Source organism: Poecilia formosa, unplaced genomic scaffold (genome assembly GCF_000485575.1).
Source record: "Poecilia formosa unplaced genomic scaffold, Poecilia_formosa-5.1.2 Scaffold139, whole genome shotgun sequence".
NCBI classification, from domain to species: Eukaryota; Metazoa; Chordata; class Actinopteri; order Cyprinodontiformes; family Poeciliidae; genus Poecilia; species Poecilia formosa.
In genome coordinates, this window is record NW_006800078.1 from 1,125,099 (window position 1) to 1,143,178 (window position 18,080).

Genomic DNA, 18,080 nt, shown 5'->3' on the forward strand with positions numbered 1-18,080 from the left:
GAGGTGGCGTTCTTCAAAATGCACGCGAAGAGGAGCCGTGGATTAAAACTGACCTTAATCTCCCTCTTGCCAGCAATGCAGAACTGAAAAATGAAAAAATAGAAATTAAAAAAAATTTGAATGGTGGTGGAGCCGTAAAAACTATGTAGAGGTTTGTGATTTTAATTCGAATGGGAGTTTTCCCTCCGATTATTATCTTGTTTAAAATTAAGTGGGGCTAACTTGTTAAAATTAAGTGGGGCTAACTTGCAGAGCATCACCCCGATTAGCTTTTCACACTTCTCTTTAAATTACTCTTGTACTTTTGTTTTTGCCCCTTACTTTAGAGCAGAAATTAGAAGTGCTGCTGAGGCACTCTGGCAGGATTTTTAACGAGCTGAAAACCCATCGGCTCGTTTACGGGGCGTGGCTTCACATTGCTAATGTGTTAATGCGAGGCTTGTTTTGGGTTCGGAGAGTTGGAAAGTGACAAAATCCCTCCTCCTCTCCATCGCGCCACAATTAAATTGGCGGGTGGAGGAGGGAGAGGGGATCCTCAGCTCCAGCCTGTCTGTCTCTCCATCACACCCTAAAGGCCCAGGCAGGTATATATTTAGAGTGCAGTCGTCACACTGAACCCTCTAAATGTTGGGAGCGCTTCTCCTTTGCAAAGGTTCAATTAACTGTGTGAGAATCAGTGATGCTGCTGGGCTGCCGTTCCCTCTGTTTTTTTTGGGGGAGAAGAGTCTCGTCCTTCTCATCTTAATTCACGTCCTTCAGATGAAAAGCGGCTCTGACCCACCCCTCTCCTCTTTTTATCTGTTGTCTCTTGTAGCCTTTCATATCCCCTCATGTTTCTTTCATATTAACATCTCTCTCATGTCTCTTTTATTTTGTTTTTACATGAAAGGCACAAGTGTTCTCGAGGTGAATATGAAGCCCTATTTGAATGAAACCAGAGTTATGATGATGATGGGGGTGCCGCCGAGTGTCCACAGATGTTTACCCTAAACAGGAGAACGCATTAGGCTGATTTATGCTGGTCTCGTTCGCCTCCTCAAAAAGTAGAGCGACGTGTCAGATCGTCAACCGGCGACTTGTCGAGTAACCCAGATGTTTAGATTAAAAAAGTCACTGTTTTTCTTTTTCTGGGTCGGCATAACGCTTGCAATGTTTTGCATCCCTCCGAATCCATGGAAAGCAAAAATGTAGCAAAGAATTCACTTGATTGCAATGAAACTTAAACATTTTCTGGCAGATTTCAGTCTGTGTGATCGCCTCTGAGTTCTTGTCAGGAAGAATGGGCCAAAATTTCACCAAATTAATTATGGGAAGGTTAAGGGAGGTATCTAAAAATATTATTGCTTAAAAGGACCATTCTAGCAAATTTGTCAGCTTCTGAATTGAGGTTAAAATATATATTTTTGATAAATCACTTGCTGGCATCTAGCAAATGAAAAATTTCCTAGTCCTAACTAACCTAAGACAGAAAAACAACAGTTTTTAGTGCATATAAACATGTCATCTAATTTCAGGTGTTCCACTTAGGGGGAAAAAAAAAACATTTAAGGGAATGTGTAGGAGCGCTAAAAGTGATACAAATCAGAATGTAACTGATTCTAGTTCCTTTTTATTTAAATTTTGGTCTTTCGAAAAGCCTTAGTGAACCACATTTTTGCAGTGAAAGAGCGGTTCTGTGTTTTGCTACACCCTGTCCTACCTGCTCTCCCGATGTAATTACATTACCCTGCTTATCCAGTCTCAAACTAACTCTACTTAGCACTTTGATTTGATTACTTCTGGACAAATGCAGCCGCAATTAAATCATTTTTGCCCACATACTACATGTTCTTATCCGTTAGCGCGGGGCTCTTTGCGTGGGCGATGTCTAATAAGTCGATAAATCAAAAGGACGAGCTGTGATGGCGAGCCCGGATAAACGGATTGAGCGTCGTCGTGGATGGGGCAGAATTAGAATGCTGCGGCCTGCTGCCTCCCGTCTAGTCAGGTTTGATTAATGGACTAGTTTTGAAGGGCAAGGGCAAATGAAGGCTTTTAGCATGGCATTAGAAAAAAACACAAAAAAAACAATAACAGACCGGCATGAGAAAGCCAAATAATCTGTATGCTTGTATAAGCTCGTGGTTTTTAATCCCTTGAACTCCATTGTGTGGTTTAAAAATGTCATAAATAGGATGGGAATAGTCTTTAAAGTAATGACTGATTGTCTTGATGTCTCTGTTTAGGCAAAAAATTTTCATAAACTTATTGCCATATCTCCTCCCCTGCTTGTCCCATCCTTTCATCCCTCCCTCCTTCCTGTTCAGGATGGCTCACGTGCCGGTCGGGAGAAAAAGAAGACTGTGTCCTTCAGCAGCAGCCTGGCGGAGAAGAAGATCAGCAGCGCTGCCGGGTGTATCCACTCCATGGTGCGTCTGCAACTGTGTGACCTTCCGAAAAAAATAAAAAAATAAACAAGAGTTACACGACTGTACATGAAATATTTAATGTTTCACACACGCATCAAGGGCTTTCTGTTTTGTCAAACACCCGACAGAGCTTGTCAACAGAGTTTGGGAGCTCATGTGAGTGACGGTCGCTTTCATGTCCCGTCTTCCAGGTCGAAGGCAGCGAGCTGAAAAAAATCCGCCCCAACTCTCGTGTATATCAGCGTTACTACCTTCTGGACGCGGGCCTGCAGGCTCTGTTCTGGGAGCCGTCCAAGAAGGAGTCGGACAAAGCGCGGATCTTTCTCGACTCGATACGCGAGGTGAGTTTGTTTTGCTCAGAGTGCAGCAACAGATCATCGGACCATCAGAGCAGCCCTCCCTGGCCTTTCCTTTATACGTGACCTTTGAGTGTTTTTCAAGCTTCAGAGATATTTACAACCTTTTTGAGGGCAGCAGTTATTTTGGTTTATATGGCGTCTGACGTGAGGTTTTATGAATCACAAATTCCAGGTCCGGACAGGTCGTAACACGGAAACCTTCCGCACCAGTGGAGTTTATGAGCAAATTTCGGAGGACTGTGCATTTTCCATCATCTACGGAGAGATGTACGAGAGCTTGGACCTGGTGGCCAACTCTGCTGAAGTGGCGAACATTTGGGTGACTGGTCTAAGGTAAGGCAAGACGTACAACTAAAAGCAGATTTGGCACTTAAACTGTACAAAACTCATCGATAAACTTACTATGTAAGCCTCAAGGTCTGTGAGACATACAGTGGACTTTGAAGGTTCTGAAATGAAAAAAGTCATTTCAGAACCTTCAATGTATCAAATAGTTTAGAATTCCAAAGGGAAAGTTTGGCACAAAACCACCACTGAGCATCTCCAGAAAAATGCCACAACCACAACGAAATATGGCCGTGAATGCATCATGCTCTGGGATTATTTTCAGATGGAACAAGGCTTTTAGTCGAGGTGGTTAAAATCGGGAACTAAATGCAACTAAATGAGTCATTTTTGACCCAAAATCTTCAGGTGATTGGACAAATGTCGGAACGTCGGAGGAACTGTATCTTTCGAGAAATCAGAAAGTAGTCTGCAGAAAGGACAAAAGACAATCTACAGTGGATGAACAGTCTCTGAAGGTTGTGTCTCATCGAGTAAACTATATCAGAAATGAGTTTTAAAAAAAAAAAAAGTCATTAGAGAACCGACTCAAGATATGTGCATACTGCTGCATGTTCTAGGGTTTGGCTTGCTTTTTCCAGTGGGTCAAATCAGGAGTTTTGGTGGGTTACTCTACTGGCCTATTCGTCTGAATTTTGCCTGTTTTAAAAGCCACTGCCATTGATCAAGATTGGCATTCAAGCAAATTCTCAGCCACGCGTCTCTTGGAAAGTTGTGGGTGGGGGGAAATCGTTTGTTTTCCTGAAAACAAAGTAATGTGTCCTGTTAGATAATCGGCGCTCTTCCATCTCTTATCTGCTTCTAGGTATCTGATGCAGTACGGCAGACACGCCCTCGACATACTGGCCAACAGTCAGGACAGCCTTCGCCTTCACTGGCTGGAGCAGTTGTTTTCCTCTGCCGCCGATCAAAATAAACAGGAAGTCATCGAGGAGGGGATTCCCTTGCAGTCGGCTGTTAAGTTGGTACAAAGCGTGAATCCTGGAGTGAGCAGCGGTAAAGTGGAGCACAGGTTTAAGGAGATCCAGAGACTCCGGGAGAAGACGGGCGCTCTTACGTCATGCAATGAATCGGGCTCTAAAGACCACGCCGAAAACGAAAAGCCATCGGCGAGAAAGGAGCAAGTGACCAAGCAGGAGTTCATTGAGGTCTTCCATGACTTTTGCACCCGTCCAGAGATCTACTTTCTGCTGGTGCAGTTCTCCAGCAACAAAGAGTACCTGGATGCAAAGGACCTGATGAGGTTCATAGAAGCTGAGCAGGGCGTGGCACAAGTGGGTAGCATGAAACGATGCATAAATTCAGAAAACAGGTCAAATGTAAAAATGTTCCTTTTTCTTGGATGACAAGCTCTTGGTCTAAGACTTTTATTCCTCCTTGTAGTCTGTAATTTCTCCATTTATTTCTCGGTCTTAATTTTTTTCTCCATCCAGGTGAGTGAGGAAATGAGTCTGCAACTCATCCAGGCCCACGAGCCGTCAGAAGAGGGTCGGCAGCAGGGACACCTGTCACTGGACGGCTTCACCAGCTACCTCACTTCGTCAGAGTGCCACCTGTTCGACCGGGAGCATGACACCATTTGTCAAGACATGTCCCAGCCTTTGTCTCACTACTACATCAACTCCTCCCACAACACCTACCTCATCGAGGACCAGTTTCGAGGTCCCTCCGATAAATCCGGTTACATCCGTGCCCTGAAGATGGGCTGCCGCTGTGTGGAGGTGGACGTTTGGGACGGCCCCGACGGGGAGCCGGTGGTGTGCACGGGTCACAGCCTTTCCCGTCCACTGGCTCTGCATTCTGTGTTGGAGGCAATTGCAAAGTTTGCGTTTGTGGCGTCGGAGTACCCGTTAATTCTCTGTGTTGAAAATCACTGTTCGCTGCAACAGCAAAAAGTTTTGCTGCAGCATCTCACAAGGATATTGGGGGATAAACTGTATAGAGATCTACCAGCTGAAGGGGCTTTGTACCTACCGTCGCCAGAGGAACTAAGACATCGAATCCTGCTGAAGGGTAAAAAGCTCGGGCCAGATTCAGATGGGGAGGTGAGCGAGGAAGATGAAGGAGCAGAAATGAGCCAAAGGATAAAAGTGGTAAATGCTGGCGGAACCGAGAAGGACGTTGTGCAAAAAAGTGTCTCTCTCACATCTGTCCCTCAGTCCAACATGCCTCATCCTTCCCCCAAACGTTTCCAGCTGTTGCGGGAACTGTCCGACTTGGTAACTCTGTGTCATTCAGTTGGCTTTAAAGACTTTAAAACTTCCTCTAAGGCTCAAAAGCCTTGGGAACTGTGCTCTTTCCACGAGTCCCTGGCTTTGCGTCTGGCTGGCGACAGCCCTGGGGACTTCGTCAATCACAACAAGCATTTCTTGTCTCGAGTCTACCCCAATCCCATGCGCATTGACTCGAGCAATATGAATCCCCAGGACCTGTGGAAGTGCGGCTGTCAGATTGTGTCAATGAATTTTCAGACGGCAGGACTGATGATGGACCTGAACACGGCCTGGTTCCGGCAGAACGGGAGCTGCGGTTACGTGCTGCGTCCGGCCATCATGCGGCAGGAAGTGTCTTACTTCAGCGCTGACACCAAAGACACTGTACCGGGCGTGTCGCCACAGCTGCTGCATGTAAAGGTAGAGCATAAATCATTAAATAATAAATTATTATTATGTGCTAGAAATGATTGAGATCCTAGCATCCAGTTTCAAAACGTTGGCAAATTTGTTGATCAAACTATATTAAAAGTAACAAATATTAGGGAACTTGAATAAGAGCTAGAGTGTGCTTGACAGTCAAAGTATGAACTTTACAGACTGTATCAATTTCAGTTGCATTATTATAACATTGTATGTTTGTAATGGATAACAGTGTTAACTTTCTGGAAATTACAGGGGAATTTCCTGAAACTTACAGATTACTTTTCAGAAATGCTTATGCTTACTTACAGGGTACTTTTCTCTACTTTTATGAGGTAGTTTTTCATAAGTTATTTGTACGTTTGGACACCTGTCTTTTTAAAGTAACCTCAAAGTTCAGGTGTGTGCAAAAACACAAGCCGCTTTGTCCTCTAAACTAATAAGTTACAGGAAAGTAACGTGCACATTCCTGATGCTACCATGTTACGAGTTACCTAATAAAACAATTAAAGTGAACGGTAAGTTATAGAAACTATTCCCAAAATTCTGGAAAGCACCACAGAGAATTTGAGTCGCTTGATGATGCAACTTAATTTCCAAAAGTATCATTTCAAGTTCAAGGAGCGTTACCTGTAAGCTCTGGAAAGACTCACTGGAGTTCAGAAAATGGTCACTTTGTAAATCATCTCATATTACAGCTTGATGTTTAGAAATGATGACTGTAATTTCCAAAACGCTTATCTAATTAAAAGTAAACCTAAAATGTCAGATGGTAATAATTTAAGGAGAAATTACCAAGTTAAAAGTCAGTTCTTCTCTTTGCCAACCCTGTCAAAAGTTACTAGTCAGTTCCAGGATTGTAATTGTAATCTTCTAGTTCTAGAAAGTCCCATGTTACAACTCACCTCGTTGTAGGTAAAGAATGGGCTGCGTATGTGTTGCTACCATGTGGGCACTAAAAATGATTGGTGTTTTTCTTCCAGGTGATCAGTGGCCAGAATCTGCCCAAACCAAAAGGTTCTGGGGCCAAAGGGGACGTTGTAGACCCATACGTGTACGTGGAGATCCATGGCATCCCAGCCGACTGCAGCGAGCGCCGCACCAGGACAGTGAGGCAGAACGGGGACAACCCCATCTTTGACGAGAGCTTCGAGTTCCAGATCAACTTGCCAGAGCTTGCCATGGTTCGTTTTGTGGTGTTGGACGATGACTTCATTGGGGATGAATTCATAGGTCAGTGTGCTGGGTCTATTATTGGAAAAGGAAATCTCTTAATTGTTCATATCCGTACAGCAAACAAAGAGGGGGGTTTTTTGTGAGAGATGTGATCTAGTACAAAAAGGTTTTATTAGTGCACATAAAACAGGATGTGATGCAACCAGATGTGGAAATACCTGTTTCCGGTGGCAGTACTGTGGGAAATGTTGTTGTTGTTGTGTAGATGTCACAACCACAATACGTCCAACATGCTATGTGAACAGAAAGAAACATTCAGGTTAGCAATGACCAGCTTTTGCTTTGTAATGACCAGCTTTTGCTTTGTGACGCTGCAATTAAAGTAGTTCTCAACCACTGCAGGCCAGTATACTATACCACTGGAGTGCCTCCAACCTGGCTACCGACACGTGCCCCTCCAGTCCCTCACTGGGGAGGACCTTCCACACGCCAAGTTGTTTGTACATGTGGCCCTCACAAACCGGAGAGGAGGTGGAAAACCTTACAAAAGAGGCCTCTCGGTACGAAAGACTCGAAAAGGGAGGGAGTACACAGCTCTGAGGGACTTGGGAGTTCGGACCGTCGACGAGGTTTTCAAGATGGCCGCCCCCCTTCTGAGAGAAGCGGCAGACTTGAGGGGTAACATGCAGGTGAGGAAACAATTCGTGGAATATGTGCTTCAATGTAAGGCTTAGATAAAACATCTCAACAAATGTACAGACTGCTTGTTATCTGTAGAGCGGTATTTCTGACACAATGGTGTTGAAGATATGTTTCAGATTAATAGAAAAAAAAAAAAAAGAGAACAAAGGTCGGCTGATAGCAGAGGAGTCCTAAAGACTGGTGTGACTGGATTCCAAAAAGGTTTTATTTAGGAAATCTTCAATATCAATCTTCATCTCGCATCTTTCAGTTTTGTGGAAAGCAGCAAGCAGTGGAAGCTTTTCAGCAAAATCTATGTGCAGAAAGCCGTGTAGATAACGTGAACTATCCCACCCTTTTTACTTCTACTCAACAAAGCAAGTTAATATCATTTTAAGACTTGGTCATAGATGGATTTGAAAATAATAAGAAAGTGGAACAAACTACAGGAAGAGGCTTTAAATACCAGAGGCCCCTGAGTCCAATTTCAATTCAGATGAACTGGAAGGGCCTCACTTGGAAGATTTCCTGTCCATGTGACTCTGCTAATCAAGTCACCTCTGCTCACTTTTTTTTTTTAATCAAAGCTTAACCACTTATAATTTAAGCAGAGTCTGACAATGGCATAATTTGCAGTGAAATTAGATTACGTCTTTTTGCCAAATCAAACACTAGGCAACATCAGCATTGGCGTCAACACCACCCGAAAGCAAAACGTGGAACGTAATGACCTCGTGTGTCCCTGTAGAAGATTTACACCAGTCGGGCTTTTAATGGCCGACGCAGATTTCCGGTCTGTCTTTAGGTTTTTCAGATTTTCTTTCTGAAGACTGTAAAACTTACAAACTAATTCGAGTAAGTGTTCTCTTAAATCAGCCATGAAATGTGGCAAACATTAATCGATGTGTTACAGATCTCCATCGGTCAGAGCCGATGAAGGTCAAAGTGGCCAGTTGTTAGTTCTGCGCCATTTAAAGCGAAGCCACAGTTTGTCCACTGCGAACCAGTCGGTTTCTTTAATCTTGCCTTTAGCTTCGGCTTTACTCCACCATTAATCACTTCAATACACTCATAAACACATACAGTTCAGTTTGGTAATTATTCAGCAGAATCAATATTCACTCCAGTGTGAAATATTATTCAATATTCCTTTTCAAAACGTACTTCATGAGCCAGTCAGTCGGTTTGGTCTGTAAGTGCCTGTATTAATTATGCCAATTAAACTGTCACTAATACGAGATTGCCGGTGTTCACGCCGTTCGGTTTCTTTCGAACCTCCGCAACACTGCTGCGGCAGGAGAATAAATGATTTCTGAAAGGAAAGACAAACTGCTTTGTGGAGAAAATAAATCAAGTCGGTAACGGGAAGGAGGGGAAAAAAAATCTCACAATTATCCCGGGTTTATTTGTTTTGATACTTTCTACAAATTATGTTGAGTTTCTGTCAGCCCACAGAAATACAACTGAAACCAGATGTTTACGTGTGAAACGCATCACACACTTGTGATATTTATATCAGGCTAAAAATGTCTTTCTTTTTTTTTTTCCTTTTTTTTTAGATCAAATAGGATACAAAATTATTTATATTTTCTAAATACTTAAATAATACGAGTTTTTTGTTGTTGTTTTTTTCACAGAACTCCGTTGCAGTATTCAGGGAGCTGTGTGGGGTGTCGGCTGTGGCCAACCTCATGCAGTGTGTGCTGGCCCTGGGCTCCAGAGTGTCGGGCCCAGAGGGGACCCCGTTACTGCTGTTTGACCTGAGAGATGGCTACCCCACGCTGGAGCCCCAGGGGCCCCTGCCGGACGTCCTGCGCCGAGTCGTCTCTACGTACGATACGGTGAGGAAAGAATGAAACTTGGAAAACGTGTGATCAGAAATGAAAGGGGGAAAAAAAACAAATGACAAGAAATGGCATGCGAGTCGCATCCCTCCCCTCTGACTCTTTGACCCGACAATCAAACGCTTCCTTTTTGAGGCAGCTAGCTTCGAAGTACAAAGTGAGCTTTCATTGTCGCGTCGCAGACAACACCCACCACCCTCCGTTTGTCTTCAGCTTGCCGGCAACATCCCCATGTTGGCGCGAAGCCTCCGTGTGTTTCCACCCAAATAAACCACAGACTTCCACCGAGCACGGAGGGGAAAGTCGTTCACCAGATTTGATTTATGGAATAGTTTCTAAATATACGCGACCGGGCGTCAGGCGATGAGGAGTTAATTTGCAGGGAAGAAAAAAAAAAGACTGAAAGAAACAAAGAAAACAAAGGCGTATCCGTTAGTTACCGTCTCACAGACCGGCAGTGGCGGAGGCATAAATCTTTGTATTCAAAAAGGTTTAAAGCTGCTTTTATTTACACTTGCTTATGTTTGGTGTCGGTTTGTCTTTTAATGTCTTTCTTCCCTCTATATTCTTCCTCCCTAGTTTGTTTTGGCTGAACTTGCTCCAGTCGCTCTTTAATAAGTGGGTTTCATGGAGCTTTAATGAGGAAACTAGCCCCTTTTTTTATTATTATTTTTATTTGTTTGAAAATATAGTTTTCTTCACACTTACTGGGTAAACTATAATCATCAGCCTAGTCTGACAGAAAAATCTAGAAGAATGCTGACTTTATTGTAAATGGAGACGGTTTGGGGGGAGGGGGGGAAAACCATGGTGAGAATATGTTGGTTTTGTTTTCTAACAAAATAAATATTGCCACAGCTATTGGAACCTCATTTCACGTAAAGGGATCAGAGTAATTGCTAAAGCAAGCTGAATTTCAGTCTCATCTGATAGAGCAGGGTTCTCATAAAGTCCCTGTAGCTGAACCTGCCACGATAAGCAACAAATGAATCGCACGGTGAATTAAAAATGACCTCGATCATTTTGATTTATATTTTTTTGAAGGGCAATTTTGTTTACAGAGACTTCATAATGCATTTTCTTCTTGGTTTCGGTGGTGTGTGTGAGTTTTTATACGAGTTTTATTTTTTGCTTTTGGTTGCTTTGTTTTGGACATTTAAAATGTTCTTTACTAAATTAGTTTATTGATCTTTGAGAGGACGAAGTTGCATTATTATGCCATTATCAGTAGATTCCTTGAAGGTTATATCATCATTTATGGCATTAATTTCTGAGACAATTTATCATCCAGCAAGATAAACCATGACACGCCTACCTGTAGATTTTAGCAAGCTGCCGATATTTACATTTGAAGTGGTAGGACAGAATGGGTTTTTTTCCTGGCGTGCTTCCCAAACAACTAGTTAGTATGCAAAAAGCATCTGAGGGTTCTTATAGAGGTTGAGTGACCCCAAGAGGCCACTTTTTGCCAAGACTGCCTGTAAATGTTTATTTTTTACTTTTAATGTTTATTTTACTTTAAGTATTTTTATTTATAATTTTTTTTTTTTAGGAATATCTTGGGTGTGAAGATGCACCGCTGATGTGCTGCAGGTTCTCAGACAAGAACAAGTTGCAAAGTTGAAATGCTCTTGATTACGGTTTTCAGTGCACAATCTGGGACACTTTAAATCGCCCCACAGCTGTTTATCAGCGCTGTGCATCTAGCTTGTGGGACCGCAGGCCTGTGCACCGCGGGTCTCAGCTAGCACATACAAGTGGGTTAGTCTGTGTCTCCAGTCGCTTCCGTTCCAGCTGAACGGAGCGGAGCTGCAAAAGCTCGCCCCGCCGTTGAATACCATTAGCATAGATTTGAATGCGATTTGGCTAAATGGATTCCTCGCCTGAGTCCCCGACACACGCAGAAAGGAAGAGTCAGGAAATGAGAATCCGATTATGCACTTCTGGTGGAATTTGATCTGGTTTTCGGCGATACGAGGTAGTAAAATCCCTTATTTGCTTGAAAAGAGCGTTTCTTTTCTCTCTCCCCCCCCCCTCTCCCTCCCCACTCGGGGTCCAGGCTTTCTGAAAGGACGTGTCTCATTATTCAGTCAGTCTCTGCATGTCATCCATATGTAGCTTTGTATGTGCGTTCATATAGTCGTACTTTGAGTCTAAACTCTTTTCTTTTTTACTTCTTTTCCAACCAATCAATGTGGAGCAGTAATTCCGTGTGTTGCAGAACACATTGACGTGTCTTCCATTTAAATGATTCTTGCTTTTTCATTTTCGTTGTAGATCCACCAGCTAGCTCTGTTATGTTACACCCAATAAAAGTTTTGCAAATGTACCTGACGGTAGGATTTTATCAGCTAAATACCGATGCGATTTATGGCCCCCTGTTGCTAACGGAGTGTCCGTTTCCTGTTTTCCCCACCCCCAGATGGTCAACGCAAGCAAAGCTGTGGTGGAGTTTGCAGATGCAATCTATGAAAAAATCCTGCACATACAGACAACGGGTGAGTAGGTGTTTTATGATGGACATAACTCCAGGGGAAACTCATATAACCGGCTCGTGCTTGTGAGAGCTCCCACGCACGATGCTTTGTACTTCATCTGCTTCTTTTCATTTTTCTTAAGTTTATTCTCTTCTGATCAAAGCTATTTTACCATCATGTTTCTCAACTTTGATTTATTTTTTTTAATTTTTTTAGGCTCTGACTTATTTTTGTGCGGATCTCCTTCCTTTTTCTGTATTTTATTTTAATTACTTTATAAATGTCTTTTTTTTTTTACCTCATTTATGCTGCTTTTTGATTTCTAGTCCCCATATTTTTTTCTTTTTTTTAAAGACATTTTTAGGCATTTGCAACCTTTTTTTTAACAGTAATTGGGCACCAGAAGGAGAGAGATGAGAAAGACGTGCAGCAAGTGTTCTAAAACGGAGACAAACAATTTTATTTTTCAAGATGAGAATCGGGGATGTGTTTTTATGAATCTTCCTAGGCCCTTATATCCCTAAATAAAAGCCTTATAGATTACCTAATTGGTAAATTGAGTTCACCCGTTTGTAATTTAACCTCAGATGACTCAGGCTTGGGTCCAAATGTAAGATTTTGGTAAAACTTGGATTTTTTTTTTTTTGTCCGTTTGGGCTACTTTGCAAAGAACAATTGGTTAGACAGTTGGGCAAAAACTGACCCCAAATGATTTGCAATTATAATTTGCAATGAGAAGCGGCTCTGTGAATTATTAGCTGAGTAAGGCTCGATCTAAAGGCAGGTCGCACACTTTTCAGATTTTTATTTGTGAAAAGCCTTAAATCCTTTCCCCTCTAAACTCACGATTCTGCACTGTCACGATGGTGACTTGTTACATAAGACCCCGATGAAACGTCACAAAAAAACGGGAGAAAAAAAACCTCAAGGGGTATGAATCATTTTTGTAAGTTACTACTAGGTCACAACTTTTGCACTGGTGTGGTTTGTATGCATGTTTTCTGAAAGCAGCAGGTTTAAACTAACATCACCGTTGCTTCTCCGTCACTGAAATCCGGCCCGTCTTTGGTTTCTGGCATGAGCTTTTTGTTTACTTCAACAAGGGACAGTTTGGGTTGTCTGACTCTTAACAGCCAGACTTTTGCTGTATCATACAAGAGTCAGATCCTCCTTGGGCGTATATATCGTACATTTTGTGTATTTGATGTTCAGAAATGATGATCAGTTGCTTGTTTTGGGGGAAAGAAAAAAAAAAAAGCGAAACGTTTCTGTAGAGTCGGGGTTCATCTCGGGTCACTGCGTAAAGCTGAAGGCAATCTGATTAATGTTGTTTAACAAATCTGGAGACTCTTCTCTCCGAGAAAACATCTCTCATTCCTCTTCGTGGGTTTTTGTTGAACCGACTTCTCTCATTTAACACTTTTACCTTTTCTGCAGCACGGCCGCGATCCCATCTTGCCACCCTGAACTCTGGATGAATCCTTTATTTCACCGGCGGTCACATGTAAACAGATTTAAGTTTGCGATTGCTCAGCCCTCCCTCCTCCCGCCCGCGGGAGTCGGCCCACTGTTTGTATGTTCATCTGATTATGGAGCCTGGAGCCCGATGTTCTGAACAAAGCTCTTCCTGTGTGTTAAGGGCAAAGATGGTGATCAGGTGATCCCCAAGGCGGAGGTCCACTCTGTGGTCTGAAAGGAGGGCGCGCACCGGAAGAAGGCCTATATGGGTCACTTGGAGGGGAAGCATGGGATGGCTGGTGGCAGAGATGGATGTCTGGAAGTCACATCAGGGCAGAGAGAGGAAACGGAAGGGGGAGGGGAAGGGGAGAAGGAGGAAGGAGAGGAAAGATGTGCTGCAGCTTCAGACGAGGTTGAATCGTAAAAGATTAGATTAGAGATCATCAGGATGTTTGTGACACTCGTAAATGTTCGTTGTGGACAATCGGAGCAACGGGGAGCGTACTATGCGACGTACTATACGGATCTTTTGTTTTCGTTGTACTACGAGCACGTCGTCAGTATTGTGTACACTCGTACCATTTGTAACACAACAAACGATAAGAAACGACAACACGAAGGTGCGGCCCGAGCGTGCGTCGTGCGCTTCCTGAGCAGCAAAGTGAGAAATTAAACTGCTGCAGGCAAAGTGACGAGCAGATCTTAATTGGTTGGAAAGTCTGTTTTTTAAATTCGGTGTTTCCAAGAAACGGCGTCCTCATCTGCTAACGGTTTTTTCACACCATCCCATATTCGTCGTCGACCTTTTCTCAACCTCGGGCGATCAGCTGTTCTCCCAGTCTGGCTGAGCGATGTACAGCACAGTCCTCTGAGCCACACCAGGAAGTGTAACAAACAACATAAACAACAAAAAAAAAAAAACACACCAGGATTTGAGAATTTCTTTCTTTCTTTTATCATTTCCTCCTCCGCTTCAGATGTGCAGGAAGTGGAAGTGATGAAATGCGTGTTACATCCTGATGAGTCGGCCCCGACGCTTACCGTGTCCTGCGGGTCAGACGGGACTAGTTTTTTTGTTTGCATATGCAAAAAAAAATACAAAAAAACAAAAAACAAAACGTTGTTGTGTGTTGACTTGGATATATTGTATGCATCCTTTTTTTTTTTTTTTCTCCCTCGGAAAGAAAGCCAGCAGAGGGAACAACACTGCTTTGAGTTACCTAGCAACTGTGTGGTAAAGGTTATTATTAAGGCAACTTATGTAGGTGTGAAAATGTGAAGAAGGGACTGGTGTGTGTGTGTATGTGCAGGTGTGCGGTCATGCTTACAGACATTTAAGGTGCAGAGAAGGAACCGTGTGAGGAATCGAACTCGCCCTCAGTCTGCTCACCCTCCTCTCTCTGCATGCGCGAGAGAAAGAGGCCCACAACTTAGCATGCTAAACGTCAAGGTTCTGGCTGATGGCTCGCTGTGATGCCTTGCCCTGTGTTAACCCACTTTTGGGTTTCCATGGTAACAGCGGGACGGTGGCCCGGGGCGGCCAGAGGAAGCCAGACACAAGGAAACAACTTGGTGCGCACACGCTCTGAGTAGCTGCAGGCTGGACTCTGAGATCCTGCCTTGTTGGAGGGTTGTTTTTTTTTTGTTTTTTTTTATGCAGATTTCGTCATACGTTGCTCAGATTTCCATGCTCGTCTTTGCTCAAGTGTTGTGAAATCTCTTCATAGTTCTGCCTCTGATGTCTGCAAAGTATTCACCCTGGTTTTGACTTGTTTTTCCTTTGCCTCCAGGTAAAGGGGTTTGGAAAAGATCCTTGTGCGCGCACATCTTTATCAAAGGCTGATTCTTGTTTGCTGTTTTTTGAAATAATAATTCATAGTTGTATGGCTTCCGTGTTTGCACAAGCGCCGCCAGTTCACCGTGATCCGCAAATTTATCCCTAGGCGTTTTCATGCCATCTCGCATTAAAAAATAAAAATAAAAAAATAATTAAGCTTGTCCAGAATTTATCGGATGAAGTTTGGTGCAACGGTTTTACACGCTTTAAGACATTTTAACGCTCCTATAAATTACTCGCATTTCAACCAGTTGAAATATGTTAAATTTCAGTACAAAACTTCACAGTCAAAAGTTCAGACACAACAGGGTCACATTTAGTGCTTTGCCGTCAGAAAGAAAAATGACTGGAGGCTTTTACAAGTGGTTCATTTAGTCCTTTAAGTCTACCGTGCATCCATCAGCTCAGACAGGGTGTGTCCGTTTCTTTTTAATTTGCCGTCTGAACTGCGAATCTAAGTGACAAAAATGGAGTTTTTGAGGAAAAAAAAAATTCTAGCTGAAAAAAAAAAAATCTTCGGTCGTGAGAGTAAAGTGGAAAAAGTGCCTAGACAATTTCCTCGTCTCATCCTTGCCGTCTCTTAAACACACAAATAATAAAATAGGGGTGGAAAAAAAATAAGTTTGTTTATTCTGTTGGTGCTGATGGTTAGGGCATGATCCTTCAATTTAAATTCCTACACATAAAGCGAAGGCAAAGGCGTTGCAGCCAAGTTAAAACAAGCCGAAGGGCCGCCCGTACATGCACACACACACACATGCTGAGCACAACAAAGATCACCTTGAGGGAAACGGTTGCGCTTCCTTTCTGCAAGAAATATCTAAAGTTTGTTTCTGGAAAGTCGGAGGGTAAATCTTGCATTTAGCCCCAAATATATTGCAGTAAATGGCGCCAAGGTTGGAAGCAGGAAGCTTGCTGCACCCGTTCATGTTTAAGCTAGTCTTAGAATGCAGCACAGCGACCTGCTGTTGGAATTTCAAAGGGTTTCAGTTAAAATAAAAAAATAAATAAAAAAAACTTGAGTCATTGCTTTGAACAATGTGCGCCTGATTAGAATCTCATTACCGTTGATTTTTCCAGAAGTTTTCCTTGAGTAGGTCGTCTTCCTCGATGCCTGTTGAAAACGGAGCAAGGGGGACTAAACGAAGCACCAAAAAACCAAGTCTGGCCACGTTGGACGTTGTGAATTGATCCACACCCTCGATCCCGACACACGCGCTCTATTCAGAATGGGAGCTCTTTAAAAGTGACCCAAGAGATTTTGACAATCCCCAAATTCCCAATCATTCCGTCATGTTTGGACACATGTAAACCTTCTTTTTTCGCCCACTAGCCATGTTGGCATAATATTTCCAAAGTCATAATGTTAGCATTTTGTTTTTTGTTTTTTTTTCCTCTGTAGCGATGGAGTTTCATGAAAAGCTGCAAAGCCTGGCGATGAAGGAAGGGCTGAAAGGCTCCAAGGTTAGTCGAGCGCTGGAGAGCTTCAGCTGGAACATCACCATCCTGAAGGTGAGTCACTCATGCCCACACTTTGAAGGAAAAAACAAAAAAAGAAGCGTCACGTAGGAAGTTTACTGCGACATCTTTCTGCCTCCAGCTTCAAAATTTCACAATCCCTCCGATCGCTCCTCCTCTTTTTTGCCTCAGGGTCAGGCTGACCTGCTCAAGCACGCCAAGGCCGAGGTGGAGGAGAACATGAAGCAGGTGCACGACGCCGCTCTGACCGGAAACCTCAGCAAGAAGGGGGGAGGACTGAGGCGCGTCCGCTCCCAAACGGGACGAGGTCCGGATGACACCGCGAGCGCCTGAGACGCCTCGCCTCAGCGACGCGACCACACTGCTGCCATATTTGCTGTGACGAACTTTTCGCGCACCGCCAGAGGGTTCTTGAGCTCCGAGACCGACAAACGTGTTCATGAAAAGTAAAAATCTTGAATATACAATCAGGGCGATGTGCTGCCGGAAGGAGATCCTAGAATCGCAGCGGCGGAGAGATGAATGTAGTTAGACTTGAAGCCAAGGTTCTGCTGTTTGTACTGTTGTAAACCTGCCAAATGTTTAACGATCTCTCTCTCATGTGAACTTTTTCTAGGTTTAAAGTGTGCCATTTTTTACATGCCAACCAGTGAGGTGGGTCTGTCAATTTGTTGTTTAGGGAACAAACCAGGTCAGGTAACAGGACGCCTTGCCCTTTAAGTTAAAGAAAACCTACTCTGTGTGTAAATCTTTAGATATTTGAAGTCTTCAGCCATCGTTGTGCGGACCAGTGGAGCCTCGTGTGTCTTCAGCTTTTTTTTTTTTTTTTTACCGAGTGCCGTTTTGCTCCCGCATTGCTGCTCTAAACTCAGTTGCCATGAGATTGTTTTTGCACCAAACCTCACCTTCCTCCCCCCCCGACATCCCCTTTTAAATGTTGTCTTACAAACAGTATTCTATATTTTTGTAATTCCCAGAATCCCCTGGGCCCCATGTGCTACTTAAACCCTTCTTACTGTACCTGCCATACCGATCAACTCCAGAGGTGTTGATTTCTGCCTCCAGGGAACCGATGCCGTTGCCATCGAAAGCGTTTACTTTGCGTGCAAAACACTGTACAGTATTTTAATATTTGATTCTATCCTTTTGCTGTGAAGAATATTTTGCATAAGTTATTGATGCTGAATGAAGAAAAAAGGAACAAAAAAAAAACATTCCAGATGCGTGTTGGTGTTGTGGCAGTAGATGAAACTCAACCGGTAACGGTCAGGATGGAAATAAACACTTTTTTTTTTCCAAAGTGACTAATGCTTGTGTGTGTTTTACTCTTTATTTTTCTGCAAGCTCTTTCTAATATTCATTCATTTTATCACGACATAA

The 18,080-nt window shown here is 43.2% G+C and overlaps 1 protein-coding gene across 1 annotated transcript; it reads left to right on the top strand.

Annotated features, from left to right (window-relative positions):
• The first annotated feature begins 1,172 nt into the window (after positions 1-1,172).
• LOC103145307 (inactive phospholipase C-like protein 2) lies at positions 1,173-18,004 on the top strand. The gene is made up of 12 exons (XM_007562682.1): positions 1,173-1,187; positions 2,226-2,408; positions 2,600-2,749; positions 2,940-3,100; positions 3,918-4,386; positions 4,546-5,745; positions 6,732-6,981; positions 7,327-7,613; positions 9,243-9,446; positions 11,872-11,947; positions 16,624-16,733; positions 16,872-18,004. The coding sequence occupies exons 1-12, from the start codon at positions 1,173-1,175 to the stop codon at positions 17,031-17,033; spliced, it is 3,267 nt and encodes a 1,088-aa protein (XP_007562744.1). The 3' UTR covers positions 17,034-18,004.
• The last annotated feature ends 76 nt before the right edge of the window (positions 18,005-18,080 follow it).

Coding starts and splice junctions, on each gene's coding strand:
- LOC103145307 (XM_007562682.1), top strand. Junction 2,409..2,599: donor CCGGGTGTATCCACTCCATG/GTGCGTCTGCAA, acceptor CCCGTCTTCCAG/GTCGAAGGCAGCGAGCTGAA. Junction 5,746..6,731: donor CACAGCTGCTGCATGTAAAG/GTAGAGCATAAA, acceptor TTTTTCTTCCAG/GTGATCAGTGGCCAGAATCT.